General features: G+C 46.0%; 1 protein-coding gene across 2 annotated transcripts in view; it reads left to right on the top strand.

The window, feature by feature from the left end:
• The window catches only part of SLC39A11 (solute carrier family 39 member 11), a 164,476-nt gene that overhangs the window by 85,693 nt on the left and 52,919 nt on the right, over window positions 1–25,864 (top strand). Inside the window, exon 5 of one of the 2 annotated variants that reach the window (XM_040331007.1) lies at window positions 16,207–16,333. In XM_040331007.1, coding sequence (XP_040186941.1) covers window positions 16,207–16,333 — 127 coding nt within the window. The remainder of the gene's footprint in view (window positions 1–16,206; window positions 16,334–25,864) is intronic. The other variant, XM_040331008.1, reaches the window with a different exon arrangement.

Here is a 25,864-nt window from a genome sequence, read left to right on the forward strand (position 1 = left end):
TACAAGTACCTGAACCCAGCACTCCAGTTGCGGGATATGAACCCATTACTCCAGTACCAGGATATTAACCTTTTACAGGATATAATCCCTTTTAAAAAATGCCCGATTTGGCAGCAAAAAATAAATAAATTAAGATCATGGCTGCAGCTGTCAGGCCTTTTATATACAGTTAGGTCCATATATATTTGGGCCAGGGCGGTCTTCTTCGCTCAGAATGTACCAAACTATTGATTTGGCCACTCCTAATGTTGCTGCTATTACTCCGATGGATTTGTGTCATTTTTGAAGCCTTACAATGACCCGTTTCACTTGCATAAAAAGCTCCCTTTGAACACACGATATAGGTTCCCAGAAATTGATTGCAAATACCACACATAGAATCAACTCCAGACCTTTTACCTGCTTAATTGATGAATAAATAACTAAGGAGTTGCCCACACCTGGCCATGAAACGGCCTTTGATTCAATTACTTTTGGTCCCTTGAAAAAGGGGGGGGGGGTGGTTAATTTTATGAGCTGTATTTCCTAAACCCTTCCTCCGATTTGGATGTACATACCCTCAAATTAAACCTGAGAGTGTGCACTTTCAGTCCATATCCATTATATAACTATAGCTTGAATATGTTTTGGTAAAAAACCTGAAAAATCGAAAATTGTGCCCGTGTCCCAATATATATTGACCTAACTACGTACGTTGGTCGGCAAGTGGTTAAAGGATGTTTTTGGAAAGTGATCTCAGTACTAAGCACTATTGCTATGTGCGCAGTGCGATGTTCGATGTATGGCACGGTAATGTCCCGGGGCTACTGTAATGTGTAGGTGACGAGCCGCGTCGTTCATTTCCTGCGTCATGTTACCCAGGCACCCGCCTGCTTGTAAATCTGCCCGCTTACCAGCGTAATGCACTGCCTGGTATAATCAGGTCCGTCGCTCTGTCTCCGTAATCCCGCAAGGACTAAGCCTATCAAGTGACAGCCGCGACCCCTCTACGCCGTCTTCATTTTATAAAGCGCAGCGCGTCCTGTCAAGGTCTTTATTAAATCCTGCTGCCCGTCCTTGCGAGTGTGACACGTACGTCGTACAAGCCGTGGATCCAGCTGCTGTAAACCCAGAGGGGAGTAGGGGGGTGGAAGATGGCTTTTGTCCGCTTCTGACAGTCGCCAGCGGTGGAATTAAATGCCTTTTCACTGCTGGGAGTTGGCCAGAAAAAAGTTTCCTGTAGATGTAAAACCGATTAGTAAAATCTTGTGTACGTTTTTTTTTTTTTTTAATCCTGCAGCCAAAATAATAACTAGCGATCCTGCCATGGAGCGGTTGGTTCAGGGTTTTTGCAGTTAGGGGAGGTGACAACGCTCTGTACAACTCTCCTAATTGTAGTCCTGTGTTGTCACATCAACCTCTGATGGAAACTACAGGCGGCCGGTCAAACATGGTGCAGGAGGCAAGAATGGACCATTGTCACTTTCGGGAAGCCAGGCCAGAGTAATGATATGCAGCTGATGGTGGAGCCAGTGCAGGTAGACATGAAGTGGCTTAAAAAAGAGAAACCCCTTAAGTCTACCTTTATTAAAAATTAGTATAAAAGATAAAAATGCACTCACATCATAAAAAGGACACGTAACCTCCTCCGATCTTGGCTGGGGATAGCAAGATGGCGTCTGGAAGCGTGCCACAGATCCTATTCAGAAACACTGGAAGGGCACTGTAGAAGGAACTGGAGTGGTTCTGGAGGCATCAGAGATGGAGAGCACCCTTTGGCAACCAGTGTGGGGCACACTGCTAGAGTTCAAGGGTAACACCTGGAAGTTGTACATCTATGTCGTCCTGCGATGAATGGAGTGCCAACCTCAGCCTGGACTCCAATCAGGCTACGCCTCCAAAGCGTTTTACTCGGGGCCCCCTGGAGCTTAGTCACGGCTAAGCCCTGGGGGGCGAAGTTAAACTTGATAGGGGCATGGTCTGGTCAGAGTCCAGGCTGAGGTTGCCAGTCCATTCATCGAGTAGGACACGATAGATGTGCGATTTCCAGGGGTTACCCTCCTTTCCTTGAACTATTGCAGGAGCCAGGACGGGCTCCATCCCCTGTCGACACTGTAGCAGTAGCTGCGGACACACTGTCAAGGTACCCCCTCCCGATTGAGCCTGAGCGGCGCACACACTTTTTCCAGGTCACAGTGGGGCACACTGCTAGCTGGAGACTGGGACCTGATCGGAGATGCAGAGAAGGACCAGCAGGGTGAGGTGGAGTAAGGGATCTGATAGAGAAAACGAATGCAGGTGTGCCACATCCCAATGGATATAGAATAAAGAAATGGGGGCGGGCCTTAAAAGGCACTACAAACAGAATGGAGAGGATATATGAAAGTATAACAAAGTTAGTTTTATTAACAAGTAATAAATAGAACACATACAAAATGGAACACAATAAAAATGTAATTGAAAAATATATTAATGTTCTGAACCGACGTGTTTGGAAAAACTTTTTCCTTCATCAGGGTTTTATCGGAACAATTGATCTAGGGGGTTACAAAAATACACGAAAGTTAACAATTCATATAAATATAACCTTTTCTAAACAGAACTGTCCAAAAATTACATACATACATACATACTTACATAGCGTTCTTTGACCATGACATGTCAGTATCCATAAATTTAAAATTGAGAGCTGAAAGGAAGGGGCGGTCCCTGTTGCTCCAACACGTGTAAGCCACACCCCCACATTGTCCTGCTGGCCCTTCTCTGCACCTTCGATCAGGTCCTGGTATCCAGCGATCTGTGACCTCCAACATTGGCTCCCAGAGGGCGCCCTTCATCTCCGCATCCTCCGACACCACTCTGGTACCTTCTACAGTGCAACCCCCGGTCTGGCACCTGGCTCAGCCTTTCAGCAAGCCGCTGAGAGCCTGAGCCAGCCTCTCCTGCTCCCTCCAACATTGGCTCCCAGAGGGCGCCCTTCATCTCCGCATCCTCTGACACCACTCTGGTACCTTCTACAGTGCAACCCCCGGTCTGGCACCTGGCTCAGCCTTTCAGCAAGCCGCTGAGAGCCTGAGCCAGCCTCTCCTGCTCCCTCCACAGCCCAGCGCTCCTGTGAGGAGGGGAGGCAGAGCAGAGAGCGGTGACTGACAGTCACCAGCTCTCTGCTCACAGAGCTCTGAGAACTGAGCGATCGACTGTGTTTGATCGCTCAGTTCTCAGTCTTGGAGCTTGTGGGAGACAGATGCAGCATCCACCTAGGTAAGTATGATTTTAAAAAAAGCCCTACTTTAAATTTTGTTATTTAATAGCGTTTTTGGTGTGTGGCGCTCAGGTGCAGTGTAGTTCCGTTAAAAAGCAGAACTTCAGTAATTTTTCATCTTTTCATCTATTAAATCTTCTGCCCTTATTTTCATTTTGGATAGTAAAACATTTTTTTTCTGCCAGTAAATACCTTATACCAGTGTTTCTCAACTCCAGTCGTTATCGGCAATTGATATCAGTGAGCACATAAAAAATAAAAAGTAATCGGTACTCGTTGTAAAATATGGTATTGGTGCATCCCTAGTCTGCAGTTTCAATCAGACAAAGGGAGCTGCAAAGCAAGCAGCCCTGCCCGTCTCTTTAGCCGATCCATAATGCGGTGAGAAACCTTTGTCTTGAATAAGGTGGCGCTCTGCTGACTCTACCATCATCCAATCAAGTGCAAGTAAAAAATATTGTTTGCTTGTTCTTTCCTTGCATATAATTGGGTGTTCCCTGCAAAGTGAATTTCCACCGCTAATGGAAAATTATTTTGCAAAGTAAATAGAGCCTATTTGCCTTTTAGTAAACCAACCCCCAATGAGTCATCACTGCAGTCACTCCGCCCTTAGATGGCTCAGTCTGCAGTTTCAATCAGACGAAGGGAGCTGCAAAGCAAGTAGCCCTGCTGTCTCTTTAGCTGATCCATAATGCGTTGAGTAACCTTTTTCCTAAATTATGATGTAAAAAGGATAAAACAACCAAAATTTAATTGAGTAAAAAAACATAATAAAAAAAAAAGTCAAACCGTGTGATCGTCATCTATCATGTCTTACTGCCTGCAGACTCCTACAGTAAACGTTAAAAAGAAAATATACTTTTTTCTTTGAAGCGCAGTTTTCTAAATTTAAGGCTGACCGTTTTTAGGCTTTTAATTTGGTCATGGTAATAACGTGTGACCATCAGGCCCCTGAGACATGTGCGCTGTCCGTTTTCCTGCCCCCCCCCCCCCCCCCGCACCGCGCATCTTTGTTTTGGAATCATCCTCTTCCAGAAGCAGCTTTTGAGGCCAGGCAGGGTAAATTTCGGAGAACGGCGTAGTGATATTGACCAGCAACGTCTCCAGGAGATGAAAAAAAAAAAACACAACATTTTTTATTACATTACATGTTCTTAGCGGCATGACCAGAAATATTAAACTCGCTGCGCAGTTTATACAACTCGCTCACAGAAAACAGGCCGCCGCTATAAAAAAAAACAAAAAACAAACCCATTATGATCTATGGCACTGGTGTCCCTGCGTGACTCATCTGTGTGGGTGAGGAAAAGCGATAAATGCCATCGGAGGGACCTTGAAATGGCTCCCGCGTGGAGCGATTCCAGACCGCAACAATCCCAGAATCCTTCACTGCCGGGCCAGACTGTCAGCTCATCCACCATGCTGTACACTGAACTCCAAGGGGATAGAATAGAAAATGATACATTGTACTTATGAACACACCATTGAGGCCTCTTTTACATGGGCGGCAAAATCAAGCGCTCCCACCCCCCCTCCTCCGACCACCCACCTAAAACATAACGGGCACCCAGAGGGGGTGTACATATGCTGCCGCCAGGGCACAGAGTGGTAGAAACTGCTCTAAATGTAAAAGAGGCATATAGGGCCAGATTCAGAAAAGGGATACGACAGCGTTTCTCCTGATACTCCGTCGTATCTGTTTCTATCTATGCGGCTGATTCATAGAATCAGTTACGCATAGATATCCATAAGATCCGACAGGTGTAATTGTTTTACACTGTCGGATCTTAGGATGCAGTACCGCGGCCGCCGCTGGGGGGAGTTCGCGTCGTAAACCAGCGTCGAGTATGCAAATTAGGAGTTACGGCGATCCACGACGGATTTTCGCGTTCGCTATGTCGCCGCTAGTCTAGTTTCCCGTCGCAAAGTTAGTCGTCGTTTTGGGTGCCCTAACTTTAGTCAGCAAACGTATTGCTGTCTAAAGTATGGCCGTCGTTCCCGCGTCGAAATTTAAAAATGAACGTCGTTTGCGTAAGCCATCCGGGATTACGGAATTGCGCTACGCGCGTCGCCGTTCGAAAAAATGACGTCACTGCACGCAAAGCACGACGGGAATTGCGAAACGGAGCATGCGCAGAAGGTCCGGCGCGGGAGCGCACCTAATTTAAATGGCACACGCCCATTTGAATTGGCCCGCCTTGAGCCGGACGTATTTGCGATACACCGCCGCAAGTTTCCAGGTAAGTGCTTTGTGGATCGGGCACTAAAACTGGAAACTTGCGGCGGTGTATCGTAAACGGGTGACGTTACACCGGCGCTCTTCTATGTGAATCTGGCCCATTGCGTATATACCCGAGTATAAGCCGACCCGAATATAAGCCAAGGCACCTAATTTTACCACAAAAAAAATGGGAAAACTTATTGAGTCAAGCATAAGCCTAGGGTGTCCATCTGTATGCCTCACTGTTTCCATGTGCATGCCTCACTGTTTCCATGTGCATGCCTCACTGTGCCTCATTTTGCCTCATTTTGCCTCACTGTTTCCATGTGCATGCCTCAATGTGCCTCATTTTGCCTCATTTTGCCTCACTGTTTCCATGTGCATGCCTCAATGTGCCCATGCCTAGACTGATGTTTAACATGGGAGTCTATGGAAGGGGAGCCTGGCTTTGAAAAATCGTTGCTCCCCAGCCGTAGGTCCTCCAGACAACAAACTTTGCACACTTGTCGAGGTATAGTGGGGACACATGTATACTAAGTTTGGGGTCCCAGTCGATCGTAGGTCCCCTGGACCCCAAAGTCACCGGAGAAATGACCGTTTTAACACGGGAGTCTACGGAAGGGGTGCCCGGCTTTGAAAAATCGGTGCTTCCCGGGACGTAGGTCGCCCGGACAACAAACTTTGCACATTTGTAGAGGAATAGTGGGGATATATGTGTGCCAAGTTTGGGGTCCATGGGGACCGAGAGCCGGTCCCCAAAAAATCCTAACACGGTTTGCGAGTGTTGTCTCAAACAAACAAGCAGGATTCAGGCCAAAGTGGTGTGCATTAACGCGTTTGGCCTGAGGTGGGGGGGGGGGGGGCGCCGGAGACAAGCAGAGCCAAACGGCGCTGATCGCAGCCGATCGGCGCCATTCGGAAATGCTCGGAAAGACACAGAAATACTCAGTTCCCGAGCCTTTTCCGAGGTTTGCCGAGGTCAGCCGAGGTGTCCTGGGGCCTTTCTGCCCATTTCCGAGGCTCTCCAGCCCCCCACCTCCTCTGACATTAACAAGGCATTTTCCTCCACACAACTGCTGCTCACTGGATATTTTCTATTTTCCCACCATTCTTTGTAAACCCAATCAGATGGTTGTGTGTGAAAATCCTAGAAATACTCAGAACTGCCCGTCTGCCACCAACAACCAGTCTCTTAAATCCTCTTTCTTCCCCCATTCTGATGCTCGGTTTGAACTTCAGGAAGTCGTCTTCACCACGTCTAGATGCCTAAATGCATTGAGTTGCTGGCATGTGATTGGCTGATTAGCAATTTGTGTTACCAAGCAATTGAACAGGTGTACCTAATAAAGTGGCCGGTGAATATGTAATAATATTATTATATCTTTATATCTTTAATACTTTCTAATTCGTCAGACCAAAAACATAATCCAGAAGGGAGCCATTTTTAGCATTTTTGCGTATACCGTCTTTTGAACAGAATGGAAAAACTTAAAATAGAATTCTGTAATTTTCCAAAAAAACACTTTGTCTGAAGATGTTTATAAAGATCTGTCAGAAATAAACCGTTAATAGCGCAGAATGCAACGCGTTCCTTCTGCTACTTGTGCGGCGCGCCTCTCTATCAGATAAGGTTTCGCCGTCCGGAGCCGCCGCGACGCGGTGTTTGAACTAATCATGCCTTGTTTCTGCTCATTGTGCGCACATCTTGTGTAAACCTTGTTAATGAGCTTCTGGGTCTTTTTTTTTCACTGTCAGGAAGTATAATAAATAAAACCGAAAAGGACAAATACACTTTTCTATAGTTATCCTTTAACCACTTAAGGACCGGGCCTATTTTTTAGACTTGTTTTTTGCTAGAAAATTACTTGGAACCCCCAAACATTATATATAATGTTTGGGGGTTCTAAGTAATTTTCTAGCAAAAAAATAAATAAATATTTTAACTTGTAAACAACAAGTTTAAAAAAATAGGCCCATTTTATTTTCTAGGGTGTCTGGGGGGATTTTATATATATATATATATATATAACAGGGTTCGACAAAATCCGGGCGCCCGGTCGCAATTGCAACTAGAATTAGCGACCTGGCGCCTGGGGAAGCTTAGGCCTGCAGAAGGCCGAAAAGCTGCGGCCCCAATTACCGACCGGCGCAGCTCGACGCGATCACACGGCGGGGGAGGTGGGGGCACACGGAGACACAGGATACCCCATCATTCCCTCACTCGACTCACAGCCTCTAAGGGGAAAGGATTGGATCGTATGCGCCGCTACCATTGGCTTCAGTAAGCTGTGGAGTCGACCGTAACGTGGCAGGAGGAGGGGGCTGGGCACCTCTCCCGCCGCCGATAAGTGATCTTGCGGCGAATTCGCCACAGAGACCCCTTTTATCCTAAAGCGGACCGCCCACCGCTTCAGAAAATACTGGGGTTATGGCAGCTATCTGCTGCCATAACATTGGTATTCAATGACGAAGCACCGACGTATAACGACGGCTGGCGGTCCGGAAGTGGTTAAAGTGACACGAAGGGCCAGTTCACTAGCAGGTGCCGGCTGCTCTATTCACTGGTTGTTAAGGATACTAGCAGGTGCCTTCTCCTCTATTCACTCACTGCTTAAGGATGCTAGCGGGTGCCATCTCCTCTATTCACTCACTGCTTAAGGATGCTAGCGGGTGCCATCTCCTCTATTCACTCACTGGTTGTTAAGAATGCTAGCGGGTGCTGGATCCTTTATTCACTGGTTGTTAAAGGAGTTCTCTGACCTAAAACTTTTAACCCCCGCTGTGCCCGGGCTGTAAAACTATACAAAATAAACTTTCACTTACCTGCCTACGATCCCCCGTTGTTCCGATATCGCCATCCCGGTCTCTTCCACTTCCTGCGGGTCGGTGACTCACAGTGCGCTCAGCCTATCAGCGGCCTCAGCAATGTCCCGTCGCGGCCGCTGATAGGCTGAGCGCACTGTGAGTCACCGACCCGCAGGAAGTGGAAGAGACCGGGACCGGAGAACGGGACGGCGATATCGGAACAACGGGGGATCGTAGGCAGGTAAGTGAAAGTTTATTTTGTATAGTTTTACAGCCCGGGCACAGCGGAGGTTAAAAGTTTTAGGTCAGAGAACTCCTTTAAGGATGCTAGCGGACGCCGTCTCCTCTATTCACTGGTTAAGGATGCTAGCGGGTGCCGTCTCTATTCACTCACTGGTTGTTAAGGATGCTAGCGGGTGCTGGATCCTCTATTCACTGGTTAAGGACGTCCGAGAAGGATACGAGAAGGCTCTGGCTCCTTAACAACCAGCATTTTTTTTAAAACAAATTGTCATGTCACCCCCCAAAAAATGCACCCTTGGGTGTGTTTTTTGGTACATTTTTAGTACATAATATTTTAAGGGGAATAATTTTGATGCAGTTTTTTTTCATTGGAAAGCTGTTCTCTAGCATGGCAAAAGGGCACTACTGTAAAAGGGCCTTTAAAATATTGTAATGTGATACGTTGATCTATATAAACAGTACAAATAAGAAGTCCTCCTTGGCTAACGAAAGGCTTCTTGTGCCAAAGCCGGTTGCTTGGCGCAGTACCACAACCGGTATGAACAGCTGAACTTGCGTCTTTGGCCTGCGGTGCAGAGCTCCTTATGCCTCTCCCAGCCGGCATTTATTCCAAACCAAGCTCGGTGCCAGCAACAGATCCCCCAACGCGGCTTGACAGTGATGTACTGCTGATAATCAAGCAGTAATCACCGTGATTGAGGGCCTCCCACTACGCCACATCCCCCATATTGACTGATATGAAAAAGGCCAGCGAATTAATCACTCGCTTTGGAAACGCAGACTGCGCTTCTGGCATTTTCAGCGACTCCACAAAGTTGTTTGCGGGAGAGGCCCGGCCGCTTTTTAATTATTCAGAGAAATTGGTTTTGATGGGCTGTCCCTTTGGAAAAGGGTTTAACCGCTCGCTTGCTGGAAAACTCGGTGGTAGCAATAGGAGGCACAGGCACGCCTATTATAGAGAAGAATGACCAATGCCAAAGGAAAGGGGAGACGTTTAGGAAAGATAATTTACTGGTCTTCTGAAATTGGTTGCCAGAGGGAGCTTTCCAGGATCAATGTGAGTCATCATGGTGTACATTTTTTAATGACTTGGTGAACATAGCACATGTCAAGACGAAATAATTGACGTATTTTTATTGCCGGTGCGTCTTAAATAATTTATCATCAAGGAATATACGGCTTCAGCTGCAGTAGAGCCGCGATGTTCTCATGCCTGGTACACGCAGGCTATGATGCTGAAGGATACATGGCGCCGGTGTGCCCACCTTCTAATACTCTCCACCAGGGTAACCATGTGAGCCAAGGCTTCTGATCCCTGGTGCCGCCATCTTGGATGTGGGAGGTGGCTGTGACTTCCTGATGTTTTACAGCTGGCTCCCCACTGCACATGCACAAGATTGCGCAGCACTTTGGGACTGGTCCTGCAGCCTCCATGGACATGTGATATGTTCAACAGACTCTGGGCAGGGGGAGAGGGGGCCAAACGGATGTCTCCCTTGCCTAGGCAAGGATTGGGGAAGTGGGAATGGGAACCAGTCAAAAAAAGGTACCTGCTCCCTGGAAAAAAATAATTGAAAATGAGTTAGGGGCTAGGGGGAGCTAGAGGAAAAGTGGCACTTCCCTAACCCTATCCTGTATGTGGTGGCCACCATGCCCTTGAGCAGATTACAGAGGAGGCTGTAGCCAACTGGTCGCTGTGATTAATGGTAGCCTGCTGAAGTGAGAAGAAGGTAAGTAATCCAACCTCTTCTGTAACTACCTATACTTAATAGGCATTTGCCACTTGCAGTGTGTGTGTGTGTGTGGTGGGGCGGGGATGGCGGTATTTCTCACCTGGTCACATGGGACTGGAAAGAGTCCTCAACCCTGTGTAAGCTTCATGTCTTATACTTCTTCCTATGAGCAGACTGGGGTTGACCACGGAGCCCAACATTGACTTACCTGAAGCATAAGTGCCCTCTTTTCCTATCTGACATTGCTGCTCGTCTCCATCTCTGCCAAGTATGGAAGAACCAGCCCAGATTCGGACACATTATGAGTCTGTCAGGTCTACAGAGACCCCGCAGAGTGTCTGCGGCGGCACGCCTATGGTCTACGCCAGTTCTCTAGCATAAACTGTGCAATGTGTGTTCACATGCACCTCATCTTGCAAAGTAGTGGAATGTCTACGTCGCACATGGAGAAACTTCATGAGATCTTACCCATGAACAAGAGGACCTCCCTAAAGCAATTAAAGTTCTTCTTTGAGTAGAGTTTATTTAACCACTTGCCGACCGCCTTGCGCATATATACGTTGGTAGAATGGCACAGCTGCGCAAAGTAACGTATATACGCCCCTGCCGTGAGCTCCGTGCCCGCGGGACCCGAGGACTCGATGTCCGCCGGTGTCCCGCGATTGTGTCATGGAGCTGCAGAACAGGGGGATGCCTGTGTAAAAAAAAGGCATCTCCTTGTTCTGCCTTGTGACAGGACACTGATCCCTGTCATCGGGAGCAGTGATCAGTGTCGTGTCACTTGTAGCTCGGCCCCCTGACAGTTAGAATCACTCCCTAGGACACACTTAACCCCTTCATTGCCCCCTAGTGGTTAACCCCTTCCCTGCCAGTGTAATTTTCACAGTTATCAGAGCATTTTTATAGCACTGATCGCTGTATAAATGACAATGGTCCCAAAATAGCGCCAGATGTGTCCGCCATAATGTCACAGTCACAATAAAAATTGCAGATCGCCGCCATTACTAGTAGTAAAAAAAAAATATTCATAACAATGCCATAAAACTCCCTTTTTTTGTAGACGCTATAACTTTTGTGCAAACCAATCAGTAAACGCTTATATCGTTTTTTTTTTTCTTACCGAAAAAATGTAGAAGACTACGTATCTGCCTAAACGGAGGAAGAAAATTGTTTTTTTTATATATTTTTGGGGGATATTTTATTATAGCAAAAAGTAAAAAATATTTATATTTTTTCAAAATTGTCGCAGAGGTGATCAAATACCACCAAAAGAAAGCTCTATTTGTGGGGGGGAAAAAGGACGTCAATTTTGTTTGGGAGCCACGTCGCACGACCGCGCAATTGTCCGTTACAGCGACGCAGTGCTGCATCGCAAAAAAGTGCTCTGGTCTTTGGGCAGCCAGATCCTCCGGGGCTGAAGTGGTTAAAATTATTTTCTAAGCTTTTGTTTGGAGGTTTGCAGTAATTTTTTTTTCCATGGAATTGTTTCCAATGTTTTTTTTTTCTGGTTTTAGTAGTTTTTTGCGTCGGGGACCCTCCACCTGGCAGAAAGCAGTTTATCTTTTAGCTGAAGACAATGGATGCAAAGAAGAATATAGAAACCTTGGCCTTTCCAGCTAGAAGTGGTCTGCACAAAGCACACTTCAGAGCTCAGCCTATGATAATGGCTTTCACGGAAAGGTCACGGTCTGTGGGTGCCACGCTTGTTCAGACCAGGACTTTGTTTTCGGATGGCATTGTGTCATCGTATGAAGTACCCTTGAAGGCAGCCCTTCTCATTGTTGTCTTCAGAGCCATCTCCAGCCGGTGACGTCCCGATCCTCTTTCCATGTCCACAGAAACGTGCGGCACACAGCACTTAGCGCACCGCCGCCAACCTCATAGATGTGTGTGTGTGTATGTGTAATATATATATAATAAAGCAATCAATCAATCACTTTGTGGGGGAGGGGAAGCTGGAGAACTGGGACTTGTAGTATCTTGGCATTAGAGCATCTTGTATGAGTACTCAAGTGTATGCAACATCTGGACAGTGGATAAGGGCTTTTGTTGGCCACCCAAGTGCATTTTTTATATGAAATCCCAGAAAATATTTGAGAACACTCTGTAATTCATTTGTTTAATTTTTTTATAAATTTTAACTACTTGCTGCCCCAGTTACGTACACGATATTGTCAAAAGTATTGGGACGCCTGCCTTTACACACACATGAACTTTAATGGCATACCAGTCTTGCTCTGTAGGGTTCAATATTGAGTTGGCCCCGCCCTTTGCAGCTATTACAGCTTCAATTCTTCTGGGAAGGCTGTCCACAAGGTTTAGGAGTGTGTTTATGGGAAAGTTTGGCCATTCTTCCAGAAGCACATTTGTGAGGTGAGGCACTGATGTTAGACGAGATGTTAAACCCAAAGGTGTTCTATCGGGTTGAGGTCAGGTCTGTGTAAGCCAGTCAAGTTTCTCCACCCCAAACTCACTCATCCATGTCTTTATGGACCTTGCTTTGTGCCCTCTCCCGCCACTGATAACGGTGATCTCGTGGTGAATCCACCGCAGAGACCACCATTATTGTGAACCAGACCGCCACCTGAAGAGATGGATACTAGCAGCTGCTGCCATAACCAAGATATCCCTCTTCAAAGTCAGGACGCATATAGTCTTGCGGCGGGCCAGAAGTGGTTAACCACTACGACCTACCTGAGTATTGTTGGTGACCATGTCCATCCGTTTATGACTACAGTGTCTCCATCTTCTGATGGCTCCTTCCAGCAGGATAATGTCACCATGTCACAAAGCTCCAATCATCTCACAACTGGACAATGAGGTCACTATTCCAATGGCCTCTACACTCACCACATCTCATCCAATAGAGCACCTTTGGAATGTGGTGGAATAGGTGATTCATATGATGGACGGGCAGCCGACAAATCTGCAGCAACTGCGTGATGCTATCATGTCACTATGGAGCAAAATCTCTGAATAATGTTTCCAACACCTTGTTGTATCTATGCCACCAAAAATGAAGGCAAAAGGGGGCCCAACCCAGTACTAGCAAGGTGTAATTATTAAAGTGGCCGGTGAGTGTACTTCCTCTCTGTTTTTACTAAGGCTAGCAGCATAAAAATGGTCCATGTTGATTGAGAGAATGAAGATGCACTTTAAATACAAGTCTTCGAGCGTACGTATGAACCATTTAATAATAGAAAAATTATCTTCATCACGGCAAACAATTGCAGCCCCTTCCTCGGCAAAGCCGGTGTGGCTCTAGCAAAGCAGCTGTGGCTGAGGATGAATAAATGAACTCCTAATGTACTTTGGCCCATTGTTACAGTTGATGAATGGTATATGACACTACGGACTCATTACTGTGATGCTCAGGAACCGCTGTTTAAAACCGCACGCGAGCCATAACCTGGAATTTATACCGTCGATGTATTAAGTGTCATTTTGCGAGCAGATGCAGTAAAAATACATTAAGGTGGAAGAGCGCGCTGATGACATCTGAGTTGCTGCCTTTTCCAATTCGCACTCATCCCCCGCTATCCCAAAACCTCCACTCCCCCCTCCTCGTACCGCTCGGCCTTACCGTCTGCATACAAATAAAGCGTTAAACTACAGAATACATTAGCGGGTGTATGTCCGCTTTAGAAAGGCAATTCTTCATTTAAATCAAACCCGTAGATTTCCATTCCTGTTGCCACATTTGCCTGTTTGCAGGAGTTATTTTCTGTGTATTACAACAGACCTTCTGAACAGCTCCAAGAGTGTTGGTGAGGTGCTGTTAAGAAAGTCTTCACGTTGGGAAGCTTACTATAACCCCCCAACTCACTTGAGGTTTATCATTTGCCTGTTGATGGGCCCCCTATAAGGGGGTTAGAAATTTGCTGGCTGCCAAGGCCCTGCAGTCCACTCTTGTCCCACTGTAATCCACCATCCAAATAACGGGGCACCATCCAAAAAACAAATCTACTCTTGCTATACTATAATTCACCAACCAAATAATGGGCTATACCATCCAAATAAAGTCTACTCTTGCTCCATTTAATCCACCACCCATATAACAAGTCTCCTGTATTCCACCAACCATATAATGGGCCGCACCATCCAAATAATGAGCCCACTCGTGTCCTACTGTAATCCACCATCCAAATAACGGGGCACCATCCAAATAACAAATCTACTCTTGCTCTATTATAATTCAGCAACCAAATAATGGGTTACACCATCCAAAGAGTCTAGTCTTGCTCCATTTAATCCACCAACCATATAATGCCCTGTACACACAAGGTTTTTCCGACGGAGTTCCACTTTCGACCGTCAAGAACGCAGTGACGTACAACACTACGACGAAAATGAAGTTCAATGCTTCCGAACATGCGTCAAATTGTTTACGAGCATGCGTCGGAATTTTGGGCGTCGGAATTGCTACAGACTATCAGAATATCCGATCGAAAATTTTTACCGTTGGAAAAATTGAGAACCAGCTCTCAATCTTTTGTTGGCGGAAATTCCGACAGCAAAAGTCCGATGGAGCATACACAGTCGGAATTTCCGTTCAAAAGCTCACATCAGACTTTTGCTGTCGGAAAATCCGTTCGTGTGTATGGGGCATTACAAGTCTACTCTGGCTCCACTGTATTCCACCAACCAAATAATCGGCTACACCGTCCAAACAAGCTACTCTTGTTCCATTTAATCCACCACCCATTTAACAAGTCTACTCTTGCTCCACTGTATTCCACCAACCAAATAATGGGCCGAACCATCCAGATAACGAGGCCACTCTTGTCCCACTGTAATCCACCATCCAAATAACGGGGCACCATCCAAATAAGAAATCTACTTTTGCTCTACTGTAAACCACCAACCAATTGATGGGCCGCACCATCCAAATGACCAGTCCAGTCTTGTTCGACTGTAATCTAAAACAAACATCCAAACACGTCTACTTTTCCTCCACAACCAAGTAATGGGCCACACCATCCAGACCAGTCCTCTTGCTCCACTGTAATCAGCTATCCAAATATGTCTACTCTTCACCTGTTTAAATCCACTAACCAAATAATGGATCCCACCATCCAAATAACAGGTCCACTCTTGCTCCACTTTATTTCACCATCCAAACATTGAGTCTACTCTTGTAACCACCATTTAAATGACAAACCAACTCTTGCTCCACTTTAATCTACCAACCAATTAATGGGCTATAGCATCCAAATAACAAGTCCACTCTTGCTTCACTGTAATCCCCCCCCCCCCTTGATAAAAGTGATCTTGCGGTGAATCTGCCGTGGAGTCTACCTTTATCTGAAAGAGGACTGTCTGCTGTTGAAGCGGTTACAGTTGTTCTAGCGGCTATCTGCTGCCATAACAGCGGTATTCCACTTCAAACAGCCGACGTACAATGACGGCGGGCGGTCAGCAAGTGGTTAAAGGAGAAGTACAGGGAAAGCTTGGATGCCTGTACTCCTGTAGATCAAAGGAGTGCAGTTTGTTCTGCACTTCTGTGATCCACTTTCAGCAGACAGCCGGCTGACATCACAGAGGCGATCCAGGCTCGGGCAAGATTGCGACAATAAAGTCGGGATCGGCCAACATGCCTGGACTGGCACCGGGCTCAGTCTCTTGGTGAGCCGCTGAGAGCCTGAGCCAGCTGTACTCATCCCCTCCACAGCCCAGTGCTCCAGTAAGAGAGAGGTGGGCAGAGCAGAGTGCGGTGACTGACAGTCACCAACTCTCTGCTCAGGGAGCTTTGAGTACCGAGCGATCGATTGTATTTGATCGCTTGGTTCTCCATGTTAGAGCTGGCAGAGGACCGATACTGCACCCACCTAGGTAAGTACTGTATGATTCTGCATAAAAAAGGTCCATACTTCACTTTTGAGGTTCAGAGTGTTTATTATTATTCTGAATATGTGTTTTTATTTTCCTCCCCATTGAAGGACATTCTCTACTCTGTCTTACAGGGCATAAGTGACGACCCTTACTCTGCCGTTGGTTACGACTCCAGACCGCCAAAGGAGAAAGACGAAGGATTATCGTATGGAGATCGCGAACTCAGTATTCGAATAGGTAGAGGCGTCTCTCACAAAGGCAAGCATCCTATGTTGTCATATACCACGCATGACCACCCCCCCGATAGATGGGCTGTGTCAGACGCCAGTTCCCCGGTCATCTCCTGTCACCTCGAGCCGTCTTGTCCCTTAAGTAAATGCTTTCTAAGTGGCTGTGAATAGGCCGTGATGTCAGCGGCAATCTGTTCTGTGTTTGCACTTCTTGCTCAGATGAGGCTGACTCACCGATCCGGCCGGTGCAGAAGACGTCCAGGAGCTGGTGACTGATGGTGGAATAACGACATGAATTTGTCAATCATTGGCCATGTGAATGGGAATTTAATATGAACTTTCTTTACTGCTTTGGTAATGTGTTTCCAGTCTCTCCACACTGTACTAGCAAGTTGAGGTAGACCTGAACTTTGAATTTTAAAGGGGAATCCCATCCTCCCTAAGAAAACAAAATGGCACCATATGGTTTCAAAGTCAGATTTATTGAGCAAAAAAAACACATTTTTAATACCAAAAGCCTACTATTAATGCAATGCTTTACCCTTAAAGTGTATGCATAGCCAAAACTTTTTTGTTTGTCATTTTGAGTAGCATAGGAAAGGATTAAAACGCCTGGTTGTCTGTGTGCCATTGTGGAAATTTCCCTTCCCTTCCTGTGCCAAATGCGCAATAGAAAGTAAGAAAATCTACCAAAGTGAGGGGAATTGCCTTCTTGGATGGTTGTCCCCTAAAACGGATTCCCCCAATTAAAGTATAACCCTATGATTCCTTGTTCAAGTGTCTTACATTGGGGGACATTTCCCTTTTAGTTCCTGTGCCAGAGGCTCAATAGGAAGTGAGGAAATCTCCCAAAGTGATGGGCATTGCCTTCTTAGATGGTTGTCCCCAAAACAAATCCCCCCCCCCCATTGGAGTATATTCTTTGCTTCTGTTCTGGTGTCTGTGTATCAATGGGGAAATTTCCCTTTACTTCCTGTGCCAGAGGAGGAGCAGGAAGTGAGGAAATCTCCCAAAGTGAAGGGAATTGCCTTCTTAGATGGTTGGGCCTAGAACAGGTTCGCCCATTGGAGCACATTCCTATGACCCCTGTTCTTGTGTCCATGTACCATTGGGGAAATTTCTCTTCACTTCCTCTGCCAGAGGTGCTATGGGGAATGAGAAAATGTCCCCTAAGTTAAGGAAATTGCCTTCTTAGATGGTTGTCCCCAGAACAGATTACCCGATTGGAGGATGTTCTTATGACCTCCTGTTCTGGTGACCATTGTAACATCCAGTAGTCGCCAGGATAAATGGGTTGAATCATTACCAGAGGAGCAACAGTCAGCAGTAAAAAATACTCACACGGGTTCTAATTCTTGCCCACTCCATCCTAAACCAAGTTTGGCTTTAATTTATAACTTAAGGCTTGGTTCACACATTCAAGCATGGGACCGTTTTCTCATGCCATGTGTAGGACAGCCCATTCATTTTAATTGGCTACCCTAGGTTTGGGATACGTGGAAAGGAAGTCCCTGATTCCTTTTAAAAAAAAAATGTGCCATGCGGTTTTCACACATGTTTACATATCCGTGGTGGTGCCATTAACAATCAATGGCACTGCTGCATGTCTGCTGAAGGGCCACTCGTTTCTCTGCATGTCAGGAAGGGGCAACTCGTTTCTCCACATGCCGGGAAAGGTCAACGCGTTTCTCCACATCCCAGGAAAGCGCACAATGTTACAGGCCCTTCCAGGATGCAACGGTCTGAACGTAGCCTAATGGGAACTCCTTCATTGGCCACTGCAGCGCCAGTGGTTGGGAATTGCTTAACCCTTTGTTCAGAATGAAACTAGTATCAGAGGAGCACACAGAAGGTTGAAAATAAATGGAAGGCCCTTAGACAAGTGCGAAGTTACTGACAGATTTGCTTTACCTTGATGTACTCCAAATACATGTTGAAAACACAAAAATTAGGCTGGACTTCCCCTTTAAAACATTTGTTGTACAGTGTGGAAATTCTTCAATCCTTTCCTTCTTTCTTTTCTATTTTCTATTTTTCGGATCTCCTCCTATAGAAGCTCGCCAATGAACCGTGATTGGTCTGACTCTTGCTGCGATGTAGAAACATCAATACATACATGGTGAACCGCTTATAAACTCAAATTCCGGTACGTTGGGTTACACGGGGTCAAATCGCCCCTACCTCTGATGGTTTCTGTCGCTCTGGGCTCTCAAAGATCAATTCTTCTTGTGATTTATTTTCCTGAAGGCTCGGCAGCAGATCTAAACAAGATGTTAGTTAAGTGGGGTCACGGGGAGATTTATCGCCTATGAATAACCCATTGGGGGTCTTGGGGGGGCTCCCAGCAGGTAGAGTGTCAGCAGACGGATAGTATAGGAAGACAGGTTGTGTGCTTTATAGATCTGTTTATAATAAAAAAAATCTATATTCCCGATAATGCTCCTGGAAAATGAAATTGTTACAAGGTTTTTCTTTTAGTTCCATTGTAGCTTTCTTTCACGTAAAGTGGAATTATAGGCAAGATAAAAAGTGATACATATGTTGCAGGTTTGTAACATTTAGGTTTGTGCGTGCGTGTGCAGGTCAACCCATTGATTTCAACGGACTGCCCTACCTTTGATAAACCCAACACCGAACGGCAGGGTGATGAGGCACGATGTGGTTTGGCATGCAAAGATGCATGCATGTGCCAGTGCGTGGGAGTGCCAGGTCAGGAACGTGCACTATTGAACGTGAACTATGCACTTATTCCCGGCCTGCACTAGTGTGAACCTAGTCATACCTTACATAGCAGCTTTTGCTTTCTGAGTGCCCCCTGTAGCACAGTTTTTAATTAATTACTAGGTGACCCAGTACACCTGGTCAATTTCTTAGCAACACAAATTGCTAATCAGCTAATCACATGGCAGCAACTCGATGCATTTAGGCATCTAGACGTGTTGAAGGCGACTTGCTGAAGTTCAAACCGAGCATCAGAATGGGGAAAAAAGGGGATTTAAGTGACTTTCGAACATGGCATGGTTGTTGGTGCCCGACGGGCTGGTGTGGGTATTTCTGGGATTTTCACGCACAACCATTTCTCGGGTTTACAGAGAATGGTGGGAAAAAGAGAAAATATCCCGTGAGCGGCAGTTGTGTGGAGGAAAATGCCTTGTTGATGTCAGAGGAGAATGGGCAGACTGGTTCCAGATGATAGAAAGGCAACAGTGCCTCAAATAACAACTCGTTTACAACCAAGGTATGCAGAATACCATCTCTGAACACACAACACATCCAACTTTGAAGCAGATGGGCTACAGCATTAGAAGACCACACCGGGTGTCACTCCTGTCAGCTAAGAACAGGAAGTGGAGGCTACAATTCGCACAGGATCACCAAAATTGGACAATAGAAGATTGAAAAGAAAATTGTCTGGTCTGGACAGATGGTAGGGTCAGAGTTTTCCATAAACATGAAACAACATGAAAGCATGGATCTATCCTGCCTTGTATCAATGATTCAGGCTGGAGCTGCAATAGCCATGACCAACCTCTGTACTATCAAAGGTGCCTTGACATCCCTATACTCCCAGTGTCACCGAGATAGAAAGTGATGGGAAATCCAGAACATTGTAACCAGAAGATGTCTTCCAATCATAATACCTGGTCCAGTGACAGTTCTTTGGGATTTATCCACACCTTTGTAGATATTTCCTCTCGCTTTCTGCTGTGTCTCCATAACAGGCAGTGAAGGGGAGTCAACAAAAAAAAGAAACCAATGGGTTTAACTCTTCCTTGCTCCAACAAAACTCTTTAAACCATGGCTTAAAAACAAAAATAGCTTACTGATGGCAAAATTGTATCATTGCCTTACTTAGGTGACAGTGCCTCTTTAAAATGTCATACTGCGGAGCAGAGCTGTGTTTAGTTCTGCCCGAGGGTGTATTGGCAGTATACTGGGAGCTGACTCCGTTTCCAATTTCCTCTGAGCTAGTAGCTAGCCAGTGTATTGAGGGTAGAATGCTGGTGGAGCATCTGGACCACCTTGTTTCATCTCTTGGCGGAAGAACCCCACAGCATGCTCCAACCTTCTGCCACTTACTAGCTAATGAGGAGATCTGTATCCAAGCCTGGGATCTGCTTGCTGTGTATGGTGTGAAGATGAGATTTATATCTAAGCCTCCTTTTTATTGTTACGTTATCTAATGCAAATCTGTGCTTTGCCTGTTGAGGGGCTCCGTTCACCAACTAGAGACGATGGCAACTCCTTGTTCTTTCGGGTATGAAGGGCCTACTCCTCGTGACCGTACTGGGACAGTCAGCGCCAGGGGCAGACTGACAACTCATGGGGCCCCCGGGCAATAGAAGATTATGGGGCCCCCGGGCTTACAGATGGCCACCATGCCAGGAGGCAGTGCAGAGGCGGGGCAGCTAAAATCTCGGGAAATATTCACATCAAAAGCATGTCGGTTTCGGACATATCAGGGACAGATGTAAAAATACAGATATACAGATATTTACATACTGTCCCTGGTTTTACTGAGCCTGGCAACCATGATGGGGCCCCCTAGTGGCATGGGGCCCTTGGGCAGTGCCCGAGTGCCTCAATGGTCAGTCCGCCCCTGGTCAGTGCCGTCCTACAGTATGTGAAATCCATAGCTTGGAATAAACCTACAACTCTGGCAACTCATAGCTGACAAAAGGTTTTCCTTTCATTCCCCGTGGGTGACCATAGTGATGGAGGACCATAAGAACAACATAAGGTCAATGCATGCTGCTGGGGAGGACTAAATTAAAGTCAACTTGTTGTTTTGACCTGTATGGACATAGGACATGTACACGTTCTGGTACAATATTTTTATTGAGGTATATTGACAGTTACAACCACAGAATTCCTACGCAGGGGATTTAAACAGTAAGCATGATATAGAGCCACAGGAACAGAACGTACCTATAATGCTGCGTACACACGATCGGATTTTCCGTCTGAAAAGCCTTGGATGGAATTCTGCTCAAGCTTGGCTTGCATACACACGGTCACACAAAAGTTCTCTGGACTTTCGACCGTCAAAAACGCGGTGACGTACAATACTACGATGAGCCGAGAAAATTAAGTTCAATGCTTCCGAGCATGTGTCGAATTGTTTCAAAGCATGCGTCAGAATTTTGCGTGTCGGAATTGATAGACGATCGGAATTTCTGATTGGACTGTGTATACGGGGCTTAAGTGTATTATATTGAACTCCAACGACCTCCTGACTCGGGCTGAGGGACAACACAGGGTGCATGGACCCTTGGGTGCAGGGAGTGGACACGTTTGCTAAAAAGGGGGGACAAACAAAACGTAAACCGAACAAAAGGGGAGGGGGAAGCCCGGTCAAAGAGGAAGAGAGGAGAAAAGAGGGGGGGGGAGAAAGGGAGGAGAAAATAGCGGAGAGAGTTCCCCCAGGCTGGGAAATGAAAGAAATTAGGTGGGAAGGCCCAAGCTGGTTGGATGCAGGGTTGGAAGAGCATAGGACCACCACAGGGTCCACACCTTAAGAAATGTAGCGTGGAAGTCATGGAGGATACTGGTCATCTTTTCATTGATCATGAGAGTTGTCAATATGCTCTTCACCGCAGCAAACAAAACATCAGGCTTTTTCCAGGCCCTGGCAATCGGGCACTTGGCGGCAATAAATAAGTAGCTGGGCAATTTCTGTTGGTAGGAAAAAAGGCCTGGGATAGGACGATGAAGCAATTGCTAATTTGGCATCCTTGTGGATAGTTATATGAAAGATAGTGTGTAAGAGTCTAAAGACCCTCGACCAGAATCCCACCAGGCAGGAGCAGGGCCAGCAAATATGGATTCTGCCTCCTTGCTGGCTGCATCAAGGGAAACATCTGTCACCGTGTGATGGATTCAATTTTGGCAATATGGGCTGGGACCCAGTACCAGCGTCAAGAGGACCTTGTAGGCCACCTCAAGTTTGAATTTCATTCCCCATATACACATGAGCGTTTTGTAGTTGTACGCTACTAATCGCTCCACAACCTAAATCCCATACTTTTAAAGTGTCCCGGTTCACATCTGAGTGTTCAGGTACCTGTAGCTCAGCCACTGACAATAGGAAATATCAGCTCTTACCTTTTTTCAATAATAACGCGGATCGTTCTTCAGAGAACAAAGCCAGTGTAAGGGAGTCTGGCAGTTTCATATGAGGAGGGGGATGTCCACTTTTTTTTTTTTAGGGGATGTCTCTACTTTTAAATGTTTTTTTTATATATATATATATAGTTCTGAACATTTTAATAAAAAGACATCTATACATTACCTTTGAGAGTGGCTTTCATAAAGTGATGCTAACTCAAGAAGTTTCATATAGTCTTTATCTGCCATTTACAGACCATGTTCTCCCTATTTAGCCTCATATTTTTACTGCTTTTCTCTCCATTATGGACATACAAGAGATGTTTTGATGCCTTGGCAGAAAAAGTAATGCAGAGAGTGGGAGGTAATCACACCACTGAGCATTTTATCAATACCATCAACTTTAGACTCTCCGACACTTCATGAGGAAGAGCTGAGTCATTGTTTGGCGCTGGGAATCTGTCCATCTTGCGGAGCGTGTAAAGGCCTCACAACTGAGATGACCTTCTGTTTTCTACTTTTTGCAGTAGTAACAAGTTTTCTTGCCTAAGTGTATTAAATGTTTCACTCTCTACTGCCAATGGAGCTCACAATCCTAAAATCCCAAACATCGTCATACGCATGGTAGGGCCATGTTGCCCAGAAACTGATCAACTTGCTACTACAGGTGAAACTCGAAAAAAAATGGAATATCGTGCAAAAGTTCATTTATTTCACTAATGCAACTTAAAAGGTGAAATTATTAATATGAGATAGACTCATTACATGCAAAGCAAGATGGTTCAAGCCGTGATTTGTCATAATTGTGATGTTTATGGCTTGCAGCTCATAAAAACCCAAAACCAAAATCTCAGAAACTTAGATTACATGCAATCAATAAAACAAGGATTGTACATAGAACAATATCGGACCTCTGAAAAGTTTAAGCATGCAGTACTTGGTTTGGGCCCCTTTTGCAGCAATTACTGCCTCAATGTGGCGTGGCATGGAAGCGATCAGCCTGTGGCACTGCTGAGGTGTTATGGAAGACCAGGATGCTTCAATAGCGGCCTTCAGCTCTTCTGCATTGTTCGGTCTCATGTCTTTCATCTTTCTCTTGGCAATGCCCCACAGATTCTCTATGGGGTTCAGGTCAGGCGAGTTTGCTGGCCAATCAAGCACAGTAATCCCACAGTCACTGAACCAGGTTTTGGTGTTTTTGGCAGTGTGGGCAGGTGCCAAGTCCTGCTGGAAAATGAAGCACCACTAAAGCCACATAGGGTATCATTTTTGAAGCCAAAGCAAATCAAAAGCAAGTTGTAAACTGTTCTATAAGCTAACCATTTTATTTAGTGACAGGAGCACTGACTAGCATTCAGAGAGCTTTAACAAAGCCTGTCCAAAGCCTCCATAGAAGTCTATGGCAAAGCTCACTTGAAGCCTCATGGAAGCCCCCACCAAAGCCTCTTTGAAGCCCCCACCAAAGCTCACTTGAAGCCTCATGGAAGCCCCCACCAAAGCCTCATGGAAGCCCAAATAAAGCTCACTTGAAGCCTCATGGAAGCCCCCACCAAAGCCTCATGGAATCCCCCACCAAATCTCCATCAAAGCCTCCATAGAAGTCTATGGCAAAGCTCACTTGAAGCCTCATGGAAGACCCTACCAAAGCCTCATGGAAGCCCCTACCAAAGCCTCATGGAAGCCCCTACCAAAGCCTCATGGAAGCCCCTACCAAAGCCTCATGGAAGCCCCTACCAAAGCCTCATTGAAGCCCCTACCAAAGCCTCATTGAAGCCCCTACCAAAGCCTCATTGAAGCCCCTACCAAAGCCTCATTGAAGCCCCTACCAAAGCCTCATTGAAGCCCCTACCAAAGCCTCATTGAAGCCCCTACCAAAGCCTCATTGAAGCCCCACCAAAGCCTCATTGAAGCTCCACCAAAGCCTCATTGAAGCTCCACCAAAGCCTCATGGAAGCCCCCACCAAAGCCTCATCAAATGTCCTTCAAAGCCTCATCGAAGCCCCACCAAAGCACCAAGCAAAGAGTAAACAGGACTTTAAGCTAACCATTTTATTTAGTGACAGGGGATTTGACTGGCATTCAGAGAGCTTTAACAAAGCCTGTCCGAAGCCTTGTTTTGAAGCAAGTGTAAACTAGCCCTTTAATGTGTGTTGAAGCCGAAGCAAGTGTAAATGAGCCCTAAGTGCTGGCGTCCAGGATGCTCATCCAGGAAGTATGCTGTCCATATAGTGTGAAGACGCCACACACCAACAGCTCAATGTAAAATATTGAGAAACGGCCTAAGCTTTGGCTGCTCCTAATTCATGCCTTCTTGACATGTTTTCCCCACTTCTGGGGCTTAATCATAGTCTATGACAGTAATGGTGACCCTTGGCACCCCAGATGTTTTGGAACTACATTTCCCATGATGCTTAACAATACTGCGGAGTGCACGAGCATCATGGGAAACATTGTTCCAAAACATCTGGGGTGCCAAGGTTCCCCATCACTGGCCTATGACTTACCCCCAAGGGCAGAGCGAAAGTTGTTTGGTGTGCAGAGTCTGTGGTATCTCAATGCCATAATACCTGACTCTGTTCCTCTCCCTTCTGGATGTCTTCCAGCTCCTCAAGTTACATTCTTTGCAATTTAACCAATAACAATAAATACATAAAAGCCAAGTAATGTGAAAAATCCCAAATTAAATTCTTACTCCTAGCTGCTACTCTATGAAGCCGAGGGTCAGCATGCTGGCCAGGAAACTGACACATTTATATAAAAGATGGCACTGACAGCTCTCATATTTCTTTACAATGGGTATACTTTAATCGCTTATTTAATTAAAGTGCTTCTTTATACTGCCTAGAAGTTAATTTTGTAATTGCATTAAAAAAAAAAAAAAGAAGTGAGGCCATTAAAACCAAGACATGCTTAAACAAAACCTATATTTATTTGTATGCATGGAGGCACCTCGAGGAGGCTGACATCCTCCCAGCACAGCATACGGCGCCGTGTCGGAGCAGATTAATCTTTAAACATTTCAGGGTGATGGATTCCACTTTGAGGCTGTAGGTTTTTTATTTTGCAAGGGGTGTGATCAGAACTTTGGCACATACCGGGGGGAATTATACAAACTGCGGCGGAGGAAGGAGGTCTTGTGAGGAGTGTTTGTTGTTGATGCCGAAGCTCTGACATCTCTGAGAGAGGAAATTGGTTTTTATCGACGGCTTAAAAAGAAGCTGTGCTTTGCGAATTCGGGGGCCAAACTACTCATTTTACTATATACGCCATCGCTGACGATCCTTCCCAGGGCCGATCCTAGGGTCACAGGCTCCTGGGTGCAGAAATATTTCTAGCGCCCCCCACATGGGCGTGGTCATTTTACTAACCCCTCCCCTGTACAAATGTTTCTATGGCAATGACTCAACCGCAGAGATACTACCCCACAAAGTCTTCATTACCCTGGGATCCT

This window comes from Rana temporaria, chromosome 12 (assembly GCF_905171775.1).
Source record: "Rana temporaria chromosome 12, aRanTem1.1, whole genome shotgun sequence".
Lineage (NCBI taxonomy): Eukaryota > Metazoa > Chordata > Amphibia > Anura > Ranidae > Rana > Rana temporaria.